The 24,508-nt window shown below is 40.8% G+C and overlaps 1 protein-coding gene across 3 annotated transcripts in view; it reads right to left on the reverse strand.

Moving 5' to 3' along the window:
* DIS3L2 (DIS3 like 3'-5' exoribonuclease 2) overlaps window positions 1-24,508 on the reverse strand; it is a 359,703-nt gene that overhangs the window by 176,447 nt on the left and 158,748 nt on the right. For all 3 annotated transcript variants that reach the window (XM_082690641.1, XM_082690643.1, XM_082690642.1), the window contains exons 7-8: window positions 19,741-19,841; window positions 14,285-14,532 (exon numbers count right to left, since the gene is read on the reverse strand). In XM_082690641.1, the coding sequence (XP_082546767.1) occupies window positions 14,285-14,532; window positions 19,741-19,841 (349 nt within the window). The remainder of the gene's footprint in view (window positions 1-14,284; window positions 14,533-19,740; window positions 19,842-24,508) is intronic.

A 24,508-nucleotide genomic window follows, 5' to 3' on the forward strand; every position in this document is an offset into this window, starting at 1 on the left:
AAATATTTGCAATTCAAGCCAGCTGAGGGATGACTTGGAAGTAAAAGATTCAAAAGTGTAAGTAATAATATAGAGAGATTAATTGTAGATTATGTTGAGACATGAAATTGCCAATATATGACCATTTTTTACCTGTAAAACAAAACTGCATAAGATTCTCCCCTACAGTACTTAAAAATCACATAAAATAATTAATTATACATAAAATCAAATAGCATCCATAGTTTCTGGGAGAAGTATACACAATGACGAAGATCATATAGAGGTTTTAAAGAATGACACTAGCATGAAAAGAAACATATTCTTCTATGTGGTGATAGCATCAATACCAGTTTTTGTAAGGTAGAGTTAAAGCACACTGGCCACCCTATTCTTACTTGGTGACATCAGAGTGGCCAAAAATGATATCTTATGCCTGAAGTAGAAAAGGGCCTAAACATTTGAACAAAAGGCATTTTATAATATCCAACTTTTAAAACAGAATACTAAAATCTGGGAAGACCTCATTACTTAAAGATGGAAAGGCAATATTCTGGACATTCTATTAAACAAGAAAATACTGAATGTTGAAAGGAAGAAAGAAACAAGGAAAAGAAATTGCAGAAGGATAAAAAAATACTCTGTAAGTATGTGGCTACAGAAATTACTATCTTGACCAAAGATATTCATGGGCTGTATCACCACTATAAGGAAAGAAGTCAAAGTAAAGATGCAGGTGCAGAATAAAAAAAATTTAATTTCACAAAGAAAATAAAAACTAGTGCTTCAGACCTAGGAAATAAGTAGAAAAAAAAAATAAACCCACTACAAAAATGAAGGTCATACAGGAGGTAACTAATGAAAAACTGACTAAAAAAAAAATAAGGTTCATCAAGATATAGCTTGACAGAAGTTGAGAGAATTGAAATTGAAAAGTAAAAAGAATTTTTAATTACAGAGAAAACAGACAGATATGAAAGGCAGATGAAAGAGATCCAACTTTAGCATAACTGGTATTCCTGAAGGAAGGAACTAGATACATGGAATAGAAAACATTTCAAAGATACTAAGACAACTTTCCCGAAATAAAAGAAATTTTATACTCTAAGAAAGGGCATATATGCCATGTCTCAGGAAATTTAATACAGAAAAACACCACTGAAACACAGTCTAGTGACATTACTGGATTTCGTAGATGAAGGATTTCTAAATGCAAGAATGAATGAACAGAATGCAGTTTTCATAAACCTTTTCCAGAAAACTACTAGATGAAGAACTATGGCCTCCCAGAGATGGAGAAATTTCTCCAAAAAAGACACCTAGTGCTGAGTCCTGAATCCACCTCTGTGGGGAAGGGAAGGTTTGAAGGAAGGATGACAAAAGTAGGCAGGTGAAGATGGGCCTAATATTAATTGTCTAAACAAGTCATATCAGTCATTGAATGGACCTTTACTGAAATTTAATGAAAAAAAAACCCTTTTGTTTTATTGGTGCTTTTTGTTCTGGCACAAGTTTTCACTAGGCTATATTCTGAATCGGAAGAATCGTGTTTTGTTTACTAAAATTACAATATGGCTCATAAAATTATATTTTGGTTATGACTTACAAATGTCACCAATGTCTCCAAGTTTCTATTAGTAGTAATTAACATTTATTTTACTAAGTTCCAGAGAACATTTCTCAAGTACCTTATTTAAATAAATTTATTATAGATTTTCATTGGAGATACAATTGAGCACAGCCTGCAGGAGACAAAAATCTAACAGGTCAGCATGCTGAAACAGCTTAGGCATTTGGGGCTTTAGATGTCCCAGAAAGACTCTCATGCTGTCTATTTACTCATAAATTCTGCCATTACCCTAAAAATCAGAATACCCTGGGATCTAAACAAAAACAAAACCTACCAGGGAACGGACTCATACATTGTCTATCTTACAGAAAGGTTTGCTTTCATTTAAAAAAAATTTTTTTATTATGTTATGTTAGTCACCATACAGTCCATCATTGGTTTTTGTTGTGGTGTTCCATGATTCGCTGTTTGCGTATAATACCCAGAGCTCCATGCAATAGGTGACCTCCTTAATACCCATTACCAGGTTAACCCATTCCCTACCCCCTCCCCTCTAAACCCTCAGTTGCTTTCATTTTTTAAATTTTGGTGTAAGTTTTACTTAAGATGAATACTGAAAGTAATTTTCTCTTTCATATCTTATAGTTCAAATATTATAGCTTTCTAAGTTTCTGTCTTCTCATCATTATCATAAAAGATGGCTGCTTCCTTTTGGGCAGCTATGACTCAATGTTGCATCAAAATGTCTGGCTGATTCTCTTAAATACCACACATCAGGCTACTCCGCATTAAAATATGTCTTTCAAAAATAACTTTGAAGTTCACAGCAAGAAATCTTAAGGAGACATGACAACAGCTAAATGTATAGGTATCCTGGAACAGAAAAAGGACATTCAGTTTTTAAAAATCAAGGATTTCTGAAAAAAGGTATGGACCTCAGTTAATAATTTTAAAAATTCATTAAACGTTAAAGTTAATAACATTAAAGTTCATTAACTATAACAAATGTACCATACTAATATATTAATAATAGGGGGGAAACTAGGTCTGGGGTATATAAGAAATTTCTGTACCATCTTAATAATTTTTCTATGAATCTGAAAATGTTCTAAAAATAAAGTGAATTATGGAGGGCACATATTGCATGGAGCACTGGGAGTGGTGCATAAATAATGAATGCTGGAACACTGAAAAGAAATAAAATAAAATAAGATGGAAAAAAATGAATCAAAGGAGTAAAAGAAATAATCTAGATTTCACTAAAAGGTAAATGATAAACTGAATCATAGCATTTTTGTTCATTTGTTTATTATTCACTTCAGAAAAATAATTGGAAAATGTAGCATCATAAAAATACTGACATAAAACAAAAACATGAAATGTTCAAAAGTATAATATAATTTAACTATGTAAAAACATTTATGAAAAGTTTGAAGGGGAACAGCTAAAAACAGTGTTCGTTATTTTAGAAAGGATAATGAGTGACTTTTTTCCCATTTTCTAAACTTCCTATAATATTGTAACATTTTAAAATTACAAATACATAGAAACATTTATTATAATCCAATAAAAACCTGTGATGCCCAGTACTGGTTGCCCGCCCAACATTAATCCCCTCCTTCCTCCTTTCTAACAGACACCTAAACTTTTTCATATGGGGGTCTCATTTCATTTTCAACTCCAGAGGTAGATCTTCATTATTCTATTAAAATCAGGGTATGGTTCCCCTGGAGACTGTGATCAATATCACGGTTGGTGGATAGGCTTTTCCCCTTCCTTGCTGGATGTGATCAAGAAAGCATGTAGTTTGACCGTACTGGCTGCCACGTTCACTACCATAGAGATTCTACTACTTCAGATCACTGAAGACAGCCAAGGCCAACATCCTTAAGTCACTGAGTCCCAGAACCTGCAAAACCTCTGGATTTCCACCTATGTAAAATATTATGTTCCCTTATTTAAATTTAAATCACTTTGGGTCAGGGTTTTCCATCACCTGGTGTCAAAAGCATCCTAACTAATATAAAATACTTAAAAATATCTTCTGTGAGAAACAAGATTCTCTTTCCCATCCTTCACTCTGCAATAAAAAATGTAACACTCTTATTACCAAAAATAAAATCTCAGCACTGCTCACATCATATATCTTGCAAGTATCCACTACACATTGACAAGGTACTATTGGTTCCAGAGCTTAAAAATACTGTAAGTATCTCCTTCCTTAAGCAATATATTTCTATCTGAAAGGCACTCCCCTTTATGGCTTCCATACTGAAGTAGGCCCATAAAACATGTACCACGTTCATTTCACCTTCATGAATATAACAGCAAGGCCAGGAAGTCATCCTGTCCTCCAGAGTAGATCTCTTTCCTCAGTGCTATCACTGTCCTTTGGTTTTATGTCCTTTCTGGCCCATGCTACTTTCTAGCTGTGTCATATTGCTTTAGGTACATCTCCTCTTCTCTATCAACAGATGAAGAGGATCACCCTAAAGAAAAGAAACATTATTTCCGTATCTTACACTGACACTTGTTCATCTTAGGTGCCCAAAACATGATGGTGTAGTGAATAAATGAACTAATGCTTTGGGGCCTGGAAAAAGGGCATACAATTCCTCCTTGAAACTCCAAAGGAAAATTAAGAAAATCGAAGACAGTAAAAACAAACAAGTAAAACCCAAAGACATGTATTTAGGTATCCAGATCCTTTGAAAACTAGTTGCCACATTAGCAAAATTACTAATATTAGCATTTCAAAAATACCAGGGGAAAAAAAGGCCTGCTACTATCACTTTCATTCAAAATTGAACTTTCATCACTTATCAGTGGAGAAAATATCTTCTCTTCAATTGTGAGTTGCCAGTTTAGGAAGATAAGAAAAAGAAATAAAAGTTATAGGGATTAGAATGGAAGAAATAATTTGTTGTTACTTACCAATGATGTGGTTTTCCACATGGAAAATCTAAAGAAAACTCTGTCCAAAGTATTAAAATTAATAAGGGAATTTAGCAAGATGGCTGGATACAGGATTAATATACAAAAGTTCATTGTAATTCTACATGCTAGTGTCAAAAAGTTAGAAAATACAACGTAAAATGCCTGTTCTTCATAAGTTAACATTAGTAACATAAAAAAACAAGTCATAAACTGCAGAGAGGATATTTTCCCTACCAGTAACTGCTAAAAAGATTACTTCCTAGAATACTTTTTTAACTCCAAAAAATCAAGTAACAGCCCAATAAAAAAATGAATGTTAAAATGAGGGGGTGAAAGTTTAAGCAGAAACAGAATAACTGGGTAACCTAAAAAAACTTCCTCCAAATCTAGTAATTATAAGGGGAAAACAGTTAAGTTAGGAATTCTGGCAGGTACTTCCTCAGCCAAGTGATCAAGGTTAACATCACAAGTAATACAAAGTGACATCATATACTTCCTGATATGACGCACATTGCCTCTGTGGTATCCTTCCCAGTAATGCCTAATCTGAATCTAATCATGAGAGAATGTTAGACAAAACCAAGTTGAGAAACATTTTCAAAATCACTGACCAGCACTCCTCGAAAGTTCCAAGGTCATGAAAGACAAGGCTGGCAAATTGTCACAAACTGGAACAACTACAATGTGACAACTAACTGAAATGTAAGACTCCAGATCAGTTTCTCAAATAAAAAGAGGGTATTAGTGGAAAAACTTGTAAGATCTCAATAAGTTCTATACTTTTACTTAATAGTATCATATCAAGGTTAATCTCTTGGTTTTCATAAATATTCTATGGTAATGTAAGATGTTAACATAAGGAGCAGCCGGCTAAAGGTATATAGGAAGTCTCTGTATCATTTAGCAATTTCTGAAAATTTACCTAAACAAAAACTTGACTGTGAAATAAAATGTAAAATTTATAAAAACATTTTCTAGAAAACATAATGACCATAAACATATGAAAAGATGCTCAATCTCATTAGTAATTGGGAAAATATAAATTATGGTCACATATACTATTTTACACCCACTTGAATGGCAAAAATGGAAGAGTCTAACTATACCCAGTGTTGCTAAGAATGTGAAGCTACAGAAGCTCTCACATACTACCAGTAGGACTAAAAATAGGCACAGCCAGCCACTGTGCAAAGTGGTTTGGCTATAAAGTTGTAAAGCCTGGGGCGCCTGGGTGGCTCAGTGGGTTAAGCCTCTGTCTTCGGCTCAGGTCATGATCTCAGGGTCCTGGGATCAAGTCTTGCTTTGGGCTCTCTACTCAGCAGGGAGCCTGCTTTTCTCTCTCTCTCTCTCTCTCTTTCTGTCTCTGCCTGCCTCTCCATCTACTTATGACCTCTCTATCTCTGTTAAATAAATAAATAAAATCTTTAAAAACAATAAAGTTGTAAAGCTTCACATGGACGCATTGATTTTTCCCTTAAGTAGAGTCTAGAGAAACTTTAGTTAGTAAGCTCTGGAATGTTCATAGGAGCATTATTTCTAATAGCAAAACCTTGGTTCAACCCAAATATCCATCTAGATAAATAAATTGTGGTATATTTCAGGAGATGGAAATATTATGAATTAAAATGAATGAAAAATATAAATAATAAAATATATATTTTAGAAGCAATTTTAAATGAAAAAAACAAGTCACAGAAGAATATATGTAGCATGGTATTCTTTGTAAGGTTGAAAACAAGCAAAACTAATACTTTTAGGGATAATAAATACAGATAAAGTATAAAGAAAAACATGTTTTGATTAGCATGTTTGAGAAAGTGGTTACCTCCTGGGGAAAAACTAGCGGTCAGGCTAGAGAGAAACACAGGGCGCTTTAACAATATTGCAATCTAATTCTTAATCTAGGTGGTGAGTTCGTGGGTTGGTTTTATTATCAATATTCAAAAATTACATAAGTGTTACACTTTTATCTGGGAAATTTATTTTGCAATGAATGTTAGCAAATATTTAAAAAACAGTGTTTTAGACAAATATACATCAAACCCTTAATAGTGATTGTTTCTGGGGTGAAATTCTAGAAGTTTTTTTTACTTTCAGTGGTACCTATTTTAAAGAATTTTAATAGTAAATATATAATATGATTCCAAAAAAGTTAATTTTTTTTCTAATTTTGATAATACAATAAATAGTTTTGAGATAGAGAGCATTCCTTATTAGAGAATTTGTAAGGATTACCACCTCAATATTTCTCACTCACCAGAGTTCCTCCACAAACACCATTCCCATTCACAATAAATGACATTACAACTGGGTCCTACTGTAGAATCAATGGGAACAGTGATGAAACAACATTCTTAACTTCTTATAGTTAATAGGTAGGGGTTGTGTGTATAAGCACACAAACATACATATGTATGTATGTTTGTGTGCTTATAAATATTTTATATGAATATGCATTAGGTCCAAGTAATATACAAGTGAAAAACTTATTGAAGGAAGCAACCAGCTACAGATACAAGAAATGATTATAAGAAAGTCCCTCAAGTTGGCCTCTTTGCCTTAAGAAAACAGAACACTTAACAGTCAACATTAGTGTTCTCAACCACTCATTCTCCTGTTTCCACCACATATTCTTACAGTTTTAGACTTAAAATGAGGCCATCCACAGGAGGACAGACATACATTCTTGTAGTGATTAGCACTCAAATAAATGCTCTCATGCATACTGGTCCATGCTGGAAACTGCACGTGAACAGCTGCAGTGGTATCAGACCCTGCAGAAGCTGCATGAGGAGGGCAATCCATCACCAACTGCTCCTGGGGCCCAGAAGTTGTGTTAACATCACACAGCAAAGAATAAGTGTGGCAAATACAACATGCCTTTGGCTGCATATGTTATATATTATTTTCCATAATGAGGAGGACAGAACATGTTATTTTCCTTCTTTCTGCCTCATTATCATAACCTAGCAGGAAGCAGCAAGTAAGGAATGGGGATGTCAGGGAAAGTGGGCAGATCAGTGAAAACAGCAGCATGTGGAAAAGAAAAAAGGCTCAAAGATACTGCATGATTTTAGGGAAGGCCCTGAAGACAGATCCAAATGTCAATGTGAAGGGAGCAAAAAAGGAGGACGAAAGCCTTTAAGGAGTATAAGAGAAGGCTGATGGTAGCTCGGGTCTCTCATACTTTGAGATAGCATTTTCAAGAAGATGCACGAGAATTTGTGGATGAAGCTGACAGCCAGGGAGGAAGTGTTCATGACTGCCCACAGCACAAGGGAAACAACAGTTTGGTAACCGAAGCCTAGCTCAGGACCATTCTCCTCCATCCCTCTGATTTTTGCTCTGCTGTGACCAGAATGCTCTCAATGTTGAAGATGGAGCTTTTCCCAAAGCTGATCCTTAGAGGCCACCAGGTGGAGCCCAACAGTCACAAAAAAAGAGCCCCCTCCTCAGCCTGATTTGCTGTTTGTCCATCAGCCAGTGAAAGCCATACCCTTTAAAAAGGACTTATAAAGGGACACCTGGGTGGCTCAGTTGGTTAAGCAGCTGCCTTTGGCTCAGGTCATGATCCCAGCATCCTGGGATTGAGTCCTTGCTCAGCAGGGAGCCTGCTTCTCCCTCTGCATCTGTCTGCCATTCTGTCTGCCTGTGCTCGCTCTCTCCACCCCCCCTCTCTGATAAATAAATAAAATCTTTAAAAAAAAAAAGGACTTATAAAGTCTAAGTTTCTTACAACTCAGCCTCTTCTACAGGACAGTCTTCAGATAAGGGTCAGACCCTTATAAGATGGAATATTCCTTTTGCAATGAGGGAAAGAGTGGAGAGAGCTATTTTTCAATTTGCTAATCTTATAGGCTATGCCTCAATAAAACTCATTTTCTCCTGTCAGTTTTTTCTACCAACCTAGTTACTATCTCATTTTCCTACTAAATACTACTTAATATAATTTAATGACCACCTCCCCAATTCATAACTATCTCATAAGAAATTCAGCATCTACCAAAACTGAATGGCGTGGTAAAAGCACAGTATTTGCTTCGATCAGTCAGTAACTGGCATCTGACAGGTCAAAGCTAGGAGATGAAGATACCAGAACAGACAACATTCCCCACCCCCACACCGACCAACCACTTCCTCCTCCACCACAAGCCTCATCAATCAGAACTTCCCTTCTCTTCATCTCACCCAGTCACTCTCTCCAGTGGAAACTGTTCTCCTTTGCTCTCATTAGACAATCCCATGTTCAACTCAAAATTTCTCAATACTGCTAGACTTGCACTGGCCTATTTATTTTTCCTCCTCCCCATCCCTTAAAGCTACCAAAGTTTGCTAGAGTAAATACTATGTCTATCTGCTCCAGATCAATTCACATTATGTAACTTCAGTTAGTCTAAAGTGTTGCCAAGACACACTATCACGTTCCCTACAGTAGCTCCTATAAAACTTTCCCATTTTCTTCGGGAATTATCCTACAATATTCAAGAAGAAACCATGACAAATCTAGGAGAAAGTGACTATGATCTCTCTATGCTCATGACATCCTGGAAGCGGAAGGCTGTGACTGTACACTGTACTTCAGGATGGCAGATTTCACAAAGGTCTCAGAAAATATAGGCATGAATTCCACTGTAAGAGTTTCTAAAGGGAAACATGATTTAAGAGGGTTGGGAAGCTCTGAAAACCATAAATCTGATTACATAATTACAAGTCATTCCAGCGAGGAAGTCAATGTGGCTTTTTAAGTATCCCGAACAAGAGCTTTGTACTAAATATGTTGTATGTCTAACAAACAGTAGTGATCCCTAAAAGCCAGCAAGGGTTCATTAAGAACAGATTACCTTTAGGTTTCTGCTGGCATTACAGGACTAAGAGTCACACAAATGTGGCAGATAGGATGTACAGAGGTAACAAGGCTGAACTGAGATCTCTCATGACAGTGCTAAGAACAAGATGAAAACTAACTTTCTAACAACCAAAGGTCTCTGGGACTGTAATAGTCTTTGTTCTCCCCTTAGTGGGAGGCACCAAAGTGCCACTAAGGCTGCCAGAGAAGCAAGGTTTCCGTGGAAAGGGACACCAAGATGGATGGCCTCCTTAAGGCCATCTAACCAGGCAGCAAACGTTCACTGAGTATCCACGTCCTATAAGAACTCAGGGCCAAGTAGATGACTTGTACAAGCAATTACAAGGCAAACAGGCCAGAGCTACAATAATGGTAGTATTACAAACTATGAGAGCACCCAGGAGGGAGGACTCAGGGAATATTTTTCAAGTGGACAAGGGAGTTAAGTTTAAAAGTTGAGTATTTTACAAAATAAACAGCAGGGAGAAGAGAAACCCAAGGCTGGGAAAGCAAACATAGTGTGCAAACGTCTGGAGCTATGAACACACACAGTCAGCTTGGGAAATGGCAAACGATGAGGCATAAGAGAAGGGAAAGGTAGGAGCTGAGGCCACTCACAGTGCATAAGGATGAAACGCCATTGTGTCTCCCCAGCACTCAAGTCAGAGGCCTGCAAGTTCACCCGAGGTTCTGTCCTTCTTATTCATGCCCCATTTCTAATTGGTCATCATCTCTGGGAGAATTCACCTTCCTCATCCTCCCTGAATCTTTTCATCCCTTTTGCTTCCTTCACTGCAATTCATTTACTTCGGATTCTCCCCATCTCCTCTGTGCTAATACAATAGCCCGTTATGACTGTTTGCTTTCAGTCCCGTCCCCTCCTGTTCACTCCAGACTCTCCGTCCAAGTGATCTTTCAGCAAAGAGGCTTCCGTTCTCCCAGAAACAATCCTGGATTTCTCCCTTCACTCATGCCCTCTGGACTTACAGAAAACTACTTTATTCCTATGGAAGAACTTACAACATTCTGCTTCATACTACAGCTACAGTAAAGAGACGGGCCATTCAATCTGTCTGCTTTATCCATGCTCATTCCCAGAGACTCAAGTCCCACGGTCCCTGCTGACCAGGCAGTGGGCCGTGCAACCTTGGACCACTGCTTCTGGTTAAAATTACTGATCAGGGCAAATAACTGTCTCAGGCTAGACCAGTAAGATTTTCTACCCTAGAATTTCTGTATCATTACCTAGGCTTCAGTGTGTGACCTGCAGGGGACTGGCAGCGCCATTTTGTGGCCATGTGCGCTTTTGAGCAGGTAGGCGGCTATGGTGCAGAGCGACATAGTCACAGAGCTCATGTGCAGAAAGTGGGACAGAAAAGATACCAGGTGGTGGCTGGACTTGTCAGGATCGTCAAGAGAAAGGCTGTGATTCTTCTGCCACCTTGTTGGTTCTGAGATCCTCATGAGGCCTGCCTCCACTTCCTTTCCTGGGTTTTAAGAAAACCACCAGTTTCTTATATTAATTTCTACTTTTATTTAAATTAGCTCAAGTAGGACTCCATTTCTTGGAGTCAAATTAATCCTCTGACATTTACGTACAAGTCCTTCTGCATGAGGCTATAATTTCTTTGAATAAAGAAACCACACCATGTTTACCTATTTCTCACAATACAGCAGAGGGACTTACACATAGTTGATCAAGGCCTGTCTCATGAACTGAATTTAACTACAGAAGAAGTAAATGACCTTGAGTTTGAATCATTAGGAGCAATGACAAAGACAGATGAAGGTCAAAACTTTTTAAGAACAGAGTGGAGGGGCAGGGAAGAAACTCAGAAGGAAGCCACTTCAGCTAATCTCAGCTTTCGGGCAGAGTTTCTGGGCAAGCGGACCACAAACGCTCACAGCTCACACCCACAGCAAGCACCACCTTCGTGCTCCTGGTCCAGACCTGGCAAAGATGAGAGAGCAGGCCCAGGCAATCCTAGCCCAGGGTGTTCTGACTGGGAAACAGTAACCTCAGTGCCCAAAGATCAGTAACCGATAGCCAGAACAAAATGGCAAGGCGACCCCCACCAGGCTCAACAGTGGCAGCCCAGACCCCTCAGAAGAGGGACACCATCTGACAACCTCATCAGGAGAGCCTGCCACATTTTCTTTCTTCTTCAGATAAATTTTCTCTTCTTCACTAAGATCTTAAAAGGCATTATTTCCATAAATGACAACTTTTATTGTCTTTATACAAAGAAGGCAAAGCAAAACTTCGTAGTGTTTTCCATCCAAGTATGAGAACTTCAAATATTTTCATTTTGAGAAGAACATGACTAATATATGGCCATTATTTTAGAATGTTCTTTTTTACAACTATCCTTGCTGCTTCAAAGACCTGAGTCCTTTTTCAACTGTTGTAATTTACCCGCAATGAAAAGAGTTCTTGATGAAGTAATGGCACAGCTGTGAAAAAGGAACCTGTAAGACCATTCCAGCAATAAGAGAAACTCACATCCTGAAGATTTCTTGACTACACCCTTACAACTTGACGACTAAGGAAGCAGACCAATCAACTATACACAATGGGATAAGGCAGATAAAAGACAAGGCTGGATTTCCTACTCTGACGTGAAAGTCTTCCATTTTTGCTGCCAAGCAGAGTGTGGCAAGCACAATCAACAGGGGCCTGGTGGCACAGCTGTTATCAGGCCTTTGGAGCTGATGGTGAGAAACTGGCAAGCCTCAGAAGACTATTTAGGACTCAAGGGGTTGACGTCACCTTTGGATAACGGGTTAGGTTTAAAAATGATGATACTGCAATCACTCCACTTGAGAGCAAAAAAAGAAAGCAGACTTGCTCCTGAGCGGCTCTGAGATCATATAAATCACACCAATCTTCACATCACTGAGAAACTGGCACAAGACAGTGTTTCTTAAACGGCACAAGGTATAACCCACAGATCTAGTTTGACTTATTTTGCCAGGCATGAGAGACTAGGTACTGAACAAATCTGATAAAAGCAGTGCATGGTGGCCATCCTTCTAGTGTGGGTTCCCAGAACCACCATTCCCACAACGGCCCATCCTGTACATGTCAGACAACCAGCAAGCAAGTCACCAAACTGGCTCAGAAATGTCAGAACAAACTTCTCTAGCTTGTACACCTTTGTTTTCATTTTGTGTGATGCATAAACCAGACACTATCCATCTTAAAGGGCTAAAAATACAGCTAAAACTTACTATTGCTTTTCTTTCAAAATGAATACAATTATAAGAAGAAAACAGATACAGCTTTTCATCAAACAGCTGGGGCCAGCAGTTTCTTCAGAGCGAAATGAAGCGGTTTATCCATGATGCTCTGTGACCACATCATCTATATTTAAGTTCAACTGGTTTCTGGCACCTTCTATAAAAACATGGTACCCTTTCCTACTTACAGTCAGGCAACTTAATTTTTAACACCATAAGTAAAACCTAGGAAGGATAGATACGAACAAAGTACATCATTAAGATATACTTTCATATTTACATTTTGGCAAAATAATAAATTACATATGATTGGCAGATAGTTGTTGCTGATGTATTATTATCTCAATGTTTGTGGAAAATTTCAAAATAAAAATGTTATACACCATACAATCACAGGGGTCCCTGAAGGTCTCCAAACATTTTTTGAACTGGTTGACTTTCACCTGCAAGACCTGGTCCCAGTCTTGAAGCTGCGAGAGGGGAAGCTTACCACCCATGGTGGCTGGAATTTTCCCAGCCACAAAGAAAAGATTCAACTTGAGATGAGAGGCTTTTTCTAAAGGGACTGACAAAGCCCCTGAAAGCAGAAAGGAGAGGAGACAGGGCAGAGGGGACTGGGGCTAATCGGAGGGTAGTCACGGGGAAGGCAAAGAGCCCTAAGACCAGCCTTCCTCTGTGCTCACCAACAGGGCAAGGACTGCGCTGTAACAGTAGTAGGTAGCTCTGAGGAAAGAATTATCTTCTAGTAATTTCCAGAACCTGAAGAGAGGGCCCAGCAGGATCCTCTAATGGATCCTGGAGTACCCAGAATGCTGAGGAGGTACTTGCCCTTTGTTAATGAGAAGCCCTGGCCAATGGTCCCAGGACCTGGAAGGCACCGGTCAGGTTGTTTTGCAAGAACAGCCCTTGACTAAGACAGCTGGGCCCGCATGACCGCACTGGAATTGGTCACACCAGCTCCATAGTGACCAGCCCAGAACCGCGTGTCCTGGCCCCAGTGTTCCCCATCCTGACACTGGAGAACACATGCAGGACCTGAAAGCAGACATTGTTGTTCCCCCGCTGGATGTGAAACAGGCGTAGCAGAGAATTTATCCCGGGCAGTCTGGCCGGCATCATTCAGACACAAATCTCAATCTTGCCACTATTTAGCAGCTCTGGCCACAAATCCTCCTCCTCAGGTCCAAGACCTGCTTTTTGCGACACCAGCTGAAGGAAGACACAAACTGGTCTGCAAGGGGGCCCCAGGCACCACTGACCTGTTCACCTCCACCACCCCCACACCGTGCTCCCTCATATTTATATTTTAAAGCACAGAGACTGGGGTCCCCTGGAATGCCTGGAATTTTGCATATTTTAACACTGGCATCTGAACGGAAGAGTCTGATTGTTCGATACAATAAATCCCTCACAGTTCGCAGGTACAAACAAGGTTCACGACATAATGGGAAACAAGTAGAGACTCACAATGTGCTTATGTTTTATGTCCCAAATCAAAAACAAAAAGAGGTGATTGCCTGGCAATTCAAGGAGCCTACAGTTACCAAAGTGATAGCTAAGAACAATTTCTGAAAAACCAGGACCCAAATATGCCAAGTACCTATGTTTTAATAAAGAAATAATAATTAGAATACACAAAAGCATTTACCAAAAGGCCACCTAAACTGAGCTCTGTGTGCACTCTGTGGTTTTTCTTGCCAAAGATCACCTACCCCAGGGCAAAATTGCTGTCCTCCTTCCAGTCCACGATGCGGCAGATGAACAGTGTGTTGGCATAATCTTGAGGCCGGGTCACAAAGTCCTGGGGACAGTCCTTGAGAGGCACATAAATTCTAGGCACTCGGTGGTCCGAGGGAGAAAACAGGGCGTATTTCCTAAACAGTTCACTGTTCTTATCAGCCAAGAGTTTGAGAAAGCCAGTTGCTGCCCGGGAATGTTTTTTCTCCAAGATGTAAACCACCTGAAAACACCAAAGATATAGTCAAATGTTGCTTATCTACAGGGCTGGATAACAGTTGGGAGAAGCCAGCAAGATATTATTTGGTGAATGAGGTAGGCCCAGCAGTTTCTCTAGGTCCAAACGAAGGGCCTCTCAGTGATGCTCTGTGACTGAGTAATGCACATATTTTTAAAAATATTTCATTTACTTATTTGACAGAGAGAACATAAGCAGGGGGAGCAGCAGCAAGAGGGGGAGAAGCAGAAGGGGCAGAGAGCCTGATGCGGGCTCGATGTGAGGCTTGATCCCAGCATGCTGGGATGATAACCTGAGCCAAAGGCAGATGCTCACCAACTAACGCCACCCACGTGGCCCCCTAAGTGATGCATATTTAAGCTGCAACAACTTAAGTATCTAGCAAGCATATTTATCCAAGGCAAACCATGCAATACATGGACATATTACATGAAAGTGCTTTTATTTTTTATTTTTAAAAGATTTTATTTATTTATTTGACAGAGAGATCACAAGTAGGCAGAGAGGCAGGCAGAGAAGGGGGTGGGAAGCAGGCTCCCTGCTGAGCAGAGAGCCAGATGCAGGGCTTGATCCCAGGACCCTGAGATCATGATCTGAGCTGAAGGCAGAGGCTTAACCCACTGAGCCACCCAGGCACCCATGAAACGGCTTTTATAACAAAGACCTGTGTCTTAAGGACGTATGTAAGACTCCAGCAGGAAGTACGGTTCCAAGTATTTGCCCTGCATTACATTTTTCTCACATGAAGAGTTGCTTTTTAAAAAACAATGTTATTAAATATAAATAAGGAATTGGTCTTTATTATGCCCTTAAAAGCTGGAACCCGGGGTGCCTGCGTGACTAGGGTGGGGCTCTAACTCTTGATTCCAGCTCAGGTCATGATCGCAGGGTTGTGAGATTGAGCCCCGTATCGGGCAACACACTGGGCGTGGAGCCTGCCTAACATTCTCTCTTTCCCTCCTCCCCACCCTCTACCCCTCAACCCCTGCCACCACTGCTCACCCTTTTTACCTCCTTCTCTTAAAAAAAAAAAAATATATATATATATATATATATATTTATTTTATATATATATATATATAAAATAAATAAAAATAAAAAACAAAAAGGCTGGAAACCTTTTCACCTTCCTTCATTCCAATATTAAACCCATTCTCTCATTTTACCAGGCCAAGACCCAGACCACCACAGCACTACAAGAACATACTATTTCCACCAAGAGAGACACATTCTCGAAGAAAGTGAATCCCCTCAACCACCCTGGGAAGTTCTTCTCCCTGAACTATTCCCCTTTCCCACTGCAGACAGTCTGCACTCTGACCTGCTCACCGAAATTACTTGCCAGCATTCCACTCTGACCACTGAGCAAAGGTCCAGACTGCTGGTGAGCTGGCTGCCACTCTTGTTCATGTCTCTGACTCCATGTGGGGCCTCAGTCTGTCTGCCAAGAGCCTCCAACCAGGCAGCGTGCCTCTCCTCTGCCCCAGGGACACCTGGTTGCTACCCCACAGGACATCTGTCCTCTCTGCAAATCTCAATCTCAGTGAGAGGTTCTACGTTCTCCTGACCCTTCCTTCCTCCTTGGAAAACACCACTGTTTTGAACAAGCTTCCGTGTCCTCTGTACAAGAATCCTTGACTGCGTCCTCATGTGTGTTTGTCTGTCCTAGGCCTTTTGGACAGAAGCTGCTTCTTCTCCATGCTCAGCCCCTTATTTTTCTGTACTGTCACATCCAGACCATACTCTTCCCACCTCGTGTGTATGCCTGCAACCTTTCATGGTTCAGGCTGTCCCCTTCTTGCTACTGTCACCCACGGACCTCCTAGTTACTCTGCAGTACCTGGCTTACACTTCCCAGTGAATGACTCAGCCACTGTCTTGCCCTCACAGTCCCCATACCTCCTCAGTACCAGTGGCCCTCACTTCCGTTCCATTTTGGCAATTCATCCTCATGGCCACCACTCAGCATCCTTAGATCTAATCCCAATCATCTCAGACTGACCCATTGTCCAGGTCCCCTACTCTCCTGGGCCCCACTCCACGGTTTCTTCACCACATCAAGCCTACTGGCGCCTTGACCGCAGCCTGCTTTCTGTGTCTGTTTGCTACTTTTTCAGCCTGAATCCTTTCCTACCTCTGAGGGACATCATCTTCCAGCACTTCTAGTCCTCTCATCTCAGTCGCCAAACGCCTCACCTCTCTTCCCCTTCCACTGCACCCACCCTAAAAAATCCTCAATTCTGGGACAGTTTGGCCACTGCTAATCTCCAACCCCAAACACAAGCTATGGAGTCCATCAGAAGAGAATTACAGGGGCACCTGGGTGGCTCAGTGGGTTAAGCCTCTGCCTTTGGCTCAGATCATGATCTCAGGGTCCTGGGATAGAGCTTGCCTCTCTGACTACCTGTGATCTCTCTCTCTGTCAAATAAATAAATAAAATCTTTAAAAAAAGAAAGAGGAGAATTCCAATGATGCAGATAGAAGATGGACACCATTCTACACACATTCATGTTATACAATCGTTGCTCCAACCTCAAAATCTCTCAGGTATTTTTAACCTGCTCCCAGTCAGCAGTCTATAAGCCCCACTCTCCTGATGCTCCCCTCCTTCTAGGACTCCAGTGGTCTGAATGCTGAATCTACCTTACAGTCCCACAACTTCCTGAAGCTCGGTTCACTGTTTCTAGTCTATTTTCTTTCTGTTCAGCGGGGTAAATTCGACTGATCTCTTCTCAAGGTAACTAATTCTATGCTGAGTCACCTTTACTACTGAGCCCATCCTCTGAGTATTTTATTTCTGTTCCTGCGTTTTTTAGTTCTGAAATTTACACTTGGTTCTTTTTTTTTTTTTTTTAAATAACCTCTATTTCTTTCCAAGATTTTCTAATTTCTCATTTGTTTTGAGTTTTTCATCGCTTGTTGAAGCGTATTTATGATGGCTGATTTCAAGTCACCGTCAGCTGCACCGTCTTGGTGTCAGCATCAGTTAGTTGTCTCTCCTGACTCAGGTGAGGATGTCCTGGTTTTTGGTATAATGAATGATTTTCTACTGTACCTGGACCTTTTGACTATTATGTTGGGAGATGCAAGGTCTTACTGAAATGTTTTCTTTTATAAGGCAGGTCACCCTGTCTTGTTTTAGCACAGAGACCCTGAACTACTTTTGTGGGCTCTAGTTCCAATGACAACTTCATCAGCAAAGACTGCACAGTAGCATTTTGATGTCTGGCTGACATGGAACCACTGGGGCTCCAGCAGCCGCTCTCTGCCGGTACTGCCTGAGGGGGTGAGAAGAACTTCCTCAGAGCTAGCCACCTGGTCTCTCCAGTACGGATCAGGAACAGACTCACGTCCATGTAGGGACAAAGAAACTTCCCATCCAGGTTGTTAGTTGTGGTAGGACCCTGCTGCTGCCTGTGTGCCGAGGGTCTCTGGCTGGGAAAGCAGAGTCTCAGACCCATGAGGAAAAAGGTCTCCTGGACCATACACCTGTTGGGGGAGGATCCTCCTTACTGGTGTTCCCCTGTCATCTCCTACTTCTGGGGGAGGAGGGAGGAGTCCCTAACTGACTTGCCTTCCTCTCTTCACCCTTCGGAATTCTCCCTCCTGTTATTTTCCAGGGTTTATAGCTGTACTACCAGGAAAGAGCAAGGAGAAACGAGTCTATGCCCTCTTGTCTGAACTAGAAGTCCTTGCTTTTTGTTTTAATATCTGACAGCATGAGAAGTGTATGAAGTAGCTTGACATCACCTGTGATTCCTACATTAGTTGGAGAAATGACTTGGCCACAGTGTAAGTTTTGTATACAAGTGCTGCATTGCCTTGCAATTTTTTACTGAATTCACTAAGAAGTTATCAAACCCAACCAACCAACCCAGCAAGAGAGAGAGTACCATTGAGAGGGCAGCAGCAAACTGCAGAACACAAGTTCCATCTAAGAGGGGGGCCTATACTCAGCTCGGACTAAAGTCATTGAAGAATGTGGCCCAGTGTTGTTCAGATGTTTTGTTTCATCAAGAGAAGCCAGAAGTCTCTCACTCTCTCTCTTTTTTTAGTAAGCTACTTAGTCAAAATTTTTAAATGCTGCACAAGTCACACAAAACACAAGTTTTTTAAGCCAGATCTAGCCCACAGGCTTTCCATTCATTACAATCTTCTATACCTAGCATGTTGCCTGGTATATGGGTATATGGTTAGTATTCAAAATGCTTATTAAAATAATTGGTAGTCAGTTGAGGATAACACAAATGTAATATAATTCAGAAATTCCTCGTGTCAATCTGCAAGAGGTGCTAGACTGAGGGGCAACACTACCACTGCAAGTCGAACACACTGAAGGGGGAGTCTGTGGCAGAGAAAGACTCCTGCTTATTACCACCCACTGAACCACTTCTTCTACCACAAGCTATCTGCACAGCTAGGGTCAGCCATGTTTGATCCCATATCTGAATATGCCACTAGCATATATAACTGAAAAATAAAACTGAACTATGCAAAACAACAGACAGGACACAAAAGCAGGTTTTTTGTGTCTACAATAACTAAATTAAATACTTGGGGGAAAACTAAAAAGGGCATTAAAAACTTACTTTTGAATTCGATGTGGACATGACAACAATAAAAAAACCTGAAGCAAAAAACTAAAAATATAGAAGGCATGTACATTTGTACTGTTTCACATCATGCCTAAATTCTCACTCCACTTTACATAACCTGAACTGGAAATCAAAGACATCATGTTAGGGGAAACTGGGCAGCTTAGTCCTTAAGTGTCTGCCTTCGGCTCGGGTCATAATCCCAGGGTCCTGGGATTGAGCCCCACATCAGGTTCCCTGCTTGGCAGGAAGCCTGCTTCTCCCTCTCTCACTTCCCCTGCTTGTGTTCCCTCTCTCTCTGTGTTTCTCTCTGTCAAATAAATAAATAAAATCTTAAAAAAAAAAAAAGACATCACACTGTGAGAGTGGTTTAAGCAGAAAAAGATAATGCAGAACTTCAGTAAACATACCTACACACAAAGGAAAGTCTGTGGACCTTCATCCAAACACAGGCAAACATATATGTATCCCTTTAAAGTTATACAAAATATTAGCTTTTTATGATTCCTTGCTCCCACTGAATTGCATGAGACACCTCTGACAGGTAGCTCAGGTGACAGTCATTTGGACATATGCAGAAAATCTGTGGGCAATGACCTTTGCTGATCTTTGCAGCGACTTCTCCGGTAAAGCTCTTGGGTCCTGTGACGTGGAGGTGCTCTCATCTTTTGTAACGGGAGCATCAGCATCCTCTTTTCCTAAAGTAAGAAGAGAGAGGAAAAAGAGAGAAGAGGAATCAGTTAGATGCCTATGTAGTAGGCATACAGACTCACAGGATTTTTTTTAGAGAGAGAGAGAGAGCGCACACATGCAAGTGTGCGAGCGTGAGTGGGGGGAGGGGCCGAGGGAAAGACTCTTCCGAGCAGACTCCTTCCTGGCTGAGCAGGGAACCAATGCGGGTCTCAGTGTCCTGACCCAGGAGATCCTGATCTGAGACGAAACCAAGAGTCAGACTGAGCCACCCAGGCGCCAGGTGGGATTTTAAATTCAGAGCACCATTTATTTATCCTAAACTACTCACTTTACAGAAAAGGAAACCCTAGCCCATAGTAGTCAGGAGACTCAGCTAAGGTCAATCACATCACCAACTTGCATGAATGTGCTTACACTCAGGAGCCCACATTTGAGCTATTTAACATTATTCAAATGCTAAGCATCATATAAGTGGAGATATGGAACCACACTGAACTGAGCTAAATGGGTTAGGCATCAAAATGGCAAACATACTAGATGTGAAATACTGCCCCAGCCCACAATGAAGAAGAGAGATAGGTTAATTTATTAAGCACATCTGCTGAAATCAAAATAAATGTTAACTTTTAAAAGTACTTTGGTACCAGCCATAACAAACAAAATGGGGGAAATTAGATTATATTTATTAAATAAATAAATAAAAAGGCCAACCCTGATTTTCCTGGCTTTTCTTAGTGACATTATATAAAGAGTATTTAAAGTCTTTAAATGTTTAATTTCCTTTCTTAAGAAACTTATAAAATGCACATTCACCCAAGAAACTGAAACCACATCTCCCTAATAAAGAGGGAAGTTAGGCTCTGTACCAGAAGTATTAAAACCACTCTGAACAAATGCAGCAAATTACACACTTCTGAACATTTAGTATTTTGTATTTTCATATTTTAACTTTAGAGCTCCCCAACAAAATAGTCTTATCCAACTATACTGGAGTTTCTGCATTTTAGGGGTCACAGCGCATTCATGTGGGCTCCACTCCAGATAGCTAAGAGAGACTTGTACTTATCATTTAGACATTACCAAGGCCAAAATAAATAAATAAATCCTTTTCAGGACTGGCTGTCTCTTAGCCAAAGCTCAGCTTTAAGGCCAAGTTTTACCATTCTGGGCGTACTCTGGAAACACTGGCATGATCTGACCTACTGGGGTTTAAGAATGATCAACTGTTTGCTTTTCCATCTATACTGAAATATGCCTACCATAGTGCCCACTGAAAGCAGAATTCTCACTGTTTTCCCAAAAGAAAAAACAAATGAGAACTTTCCCATTGTTGATCACCCTGTCCATCAGTAAAAGAGGATATCCATCTTAGATGATATCCACAGTTCAGGATTTTAGACCATAGTTCAGGATTCCAAGGTCATTAGATGCTTCCTGAACCACATCTTTTATACTCCTGGGGAGGAAAAAAACCCACACAAATTTTGATCTGCTCCATAACGTATCTTGCCAGTGTGCTCCACAGAACAAGGTCATTCAGGAAAGATTAGGAGGCTGGAAATACCATGAACCAGCACATTCTACCTAGATACCTGCTATCTGAACTTTAAGTCTCAAGAGTTGGCAATCAAGGGGGTTTTCTAAGGCATCCCAAATCCTGGGCATGCAACCTTCTATCACAGTCACTGATGGTTCCAACTTAAAATGACTATTGCTTTAGACTCCACCCCAACAACAAGCAAGTCTTCTGTTCCAAAGGTTATGCCAGGTTGCATCCAAAGAAAGAGGGGTAGCCAAGGAAGCGAGCCCAACTGTGATTTTCCAATATCACACCTACAGATAACCTTCCCAGGTTCTGAGTTCAGAAACAAAGCTTTGTTCAAAGATGCATTCCAACAAATCAAACTGAAGCTTTCAGCCCTGCAGGTGAGCATCAGAGATACGTTCAACAAATGTGAGGAAACGCAATTGGAGGTTAGAAAGGTGAACCACCTTCATAAGTTTCCAACAACTACGTCTCCCTACCCTAACAGCAAAGTTGCCAGGTTAATGAGAGATCTGACACACTGTTTAATCATGAGATCCTTCATTTATTCATTTATTCCATGTCTATTTATTGAGCAATGCGCATTAAGGATTCAGTGAATGAAAGAAATATGGTTCCAGCCCTTAGAGAACATATACTTTAATGTGCAAGTGATACTCAATAAATAACCACTCAATCAATAAATCGTGATGAAGGCGAAGAAGGAAAGAACAGTTTCAAGGAGGAAGAGTTCTCTCAATATACAATTTAGATTAAGAGGTCAGGAAAAGAGGCCCTACATGGAAGTGACATTTAAGCTGACACCGCAGGATGGTGTGTTCAGGAGTAAAGAAAGGGACAGAAGACCCCAGGTGGGAAAAGTACTGGGAAGGGACAGAGGTGGCAGGTGCCTGGCACAAACAAGGAACAGAAAGAAAACCAGGTAGCTGGTGTATAGTGAGCCTCAGAACAGGCATGGCAGGGATGAGGGTGAGTGGTAACAGGAGTCAAGTCAGCTGGTGTCTTCTAGGATTGACACGTCCTAAACTGGAACCTGGATACACCGGGAAGCTGGCAAGGATTTGTGCATGAAAGTCATACTGCCCGAGGGCAGGTTCAAGCAGGCTGAGAGCAGAGGCAGGGAGGCCAGCGAAGAGCTACTGGAGCAATCCAGACACGTGAGGATGGTGCTACGATGGAGGCACTGTAGGGAATGAAAAGGATCAACCTCAGACACATTGTACACTTGAACAAAGAGATTTTGATGGTGATCAGACAGGAAACCCTACAGATCATTAGCTATGAGAAGTGAAGGGTGATGTCCAGCTTTCTGACACCTGCAGCTAGGTCGATAGAAGTATCATTATTGGCATAGGAGAGACTAGAGGAGGAGGTGGAAACCACGAGTTCTACTTCTGAGGTGTTCCTCTTTGAGGCCACCTATGAAACCTTCAAATGATGACGCTGAATAAGCAGTTCAATATAAAGGTCTGAAACTCGAAGAGAGGTCTAGGCTGTGGCTTTAAACACAGTCTGTAGGCTGAGTCCTTCCATTTCTGTATTTTCCAGGCCAAGCTGGAGAAAAGAGATTCAAACCCAAGTGTGTTCAACTACTAAGTTCAGAAAGCTCTTCTTCCACTGCTATCTGGCTCCAGGAATTAGTGTTATGTTGTCACTGTTAAGGAGATAAAAAAAAAAACTGCCCTGAGGGAGTGATCTGGCCTTGAAGGATGTATGGATGTGACAGATGAGAAAGTGAAAGGACACTGCAGGTAAGGCCCAGAGCTGTGAAAAGGCCACAGGGTAAAGGACTAGCAAGAGATTTACTGTAGCCACTAACAACCTGAAGATACAAGGGTTGGGTGAAAAGGCTCTGGGGTGCGGAGAGGAACGAGGATGGCAGAAAGGTCCTGCAGCAGACACTCTGGTTACTGCCCAAGATCTAGTCTCTTCTTTCCTGGCAACAAGGACTCCAATTTCAGCTGGGGAAACATAGTTAAAAGACTACATTTTTCAGCTTTCCTGCAACTTAGTGTAGCCTATATGTCTAAGTTTTAGCCAGCAAAATGCAGGTGAAGGTGTTGTAAGTGACCTCTGGGAAGTGTCTTTAAAAGACGGAGGCCCAGCCTTCCCTCTTTCTTCCTTCTTGCTGGTTGGAATTGGATGTGACAGCTGGACCTCAAGTACTTATCTTGGTCCCAGAGGCTGCAGGACAAGGGAGCTTTCTACACCAGAGAGCAGCACAACAGAATGGGCTTAAGACTGTGGAACTACCCTCTGAGCCCTGGCCCGCCTACCTCTGGTCCTCTTTTATATAACATAGAAATAGGTTTCTTTCTTACTTAAGTCACTGATATTTTATGATTTAACTCCATTCTCAACAGAACATGCTTTCTAACATAAGATCTAAACCATGAACTGACAAGCCTGGACACTATCCTATTAAGCATTTTGATGGTAAGGGACATATGCGTCTCAGGGCTATGAGTTTGGAAGCAATGCCGAATGAAGATCTTAGAAAGCTGGGAGCGGGGCTGCTGTCGAGCTGAGACACAATCAGAATCTGAATTAGATGGTGGCAGTGAGAGCAAAGAGACACAAAATTGGAGAGACATGTCTGAGAAGAATGATGCTAAGTATATTTGCATCACAATGGATGACTTAGTATATGAAAAATGGGCTTATATTAAAGGAGCTTTTGATTGAATATCAGGAAAAATGGCTTGACAAAGCACTAAAACTCTATGATGAAATTACTAGAACAGGGCAGGCTGGAAGTCCTCACAAGGGTGGAGGGTTATGCGTCCCCACAGCCTTTGGTTTTGCCATAGTGAATGCAGAGATTGCCCATGCACTCTGTGGTCCCTTCTAGTTCAAGAGATTCTAGAAACTAGTGACTACCAAAATTCTTCATCTAAAAGAGAGAATTTTCTAGGAAATAGATAAACTACTAATACAAGCAACTATTCATTATATCCCCCAGCACATACTCTAGGAAGGAACATCAAGTGAAATCCTAATCTCTTTCTACAGATTGTCTAAAACTTCTATTTTAAACATTTAAAAAGTAAAATGCCATGGTTTGGTAGGGTTGGTATGGCCACTTACATCTATCAAGTGCAAACCTAATACCTGATTCTGGTAAGA

The sequence above is a fragment of the Mustela nivalis genome (assembly GCF_964662115.1).
Source record: "Mustela nivalis genome assembly, chromosome: 11".
NCBI lineage: Eukaryota > Metazoa > Chordata > Mammalia > Carnivora > Mustelidae > Mustela > Mustela nivalis.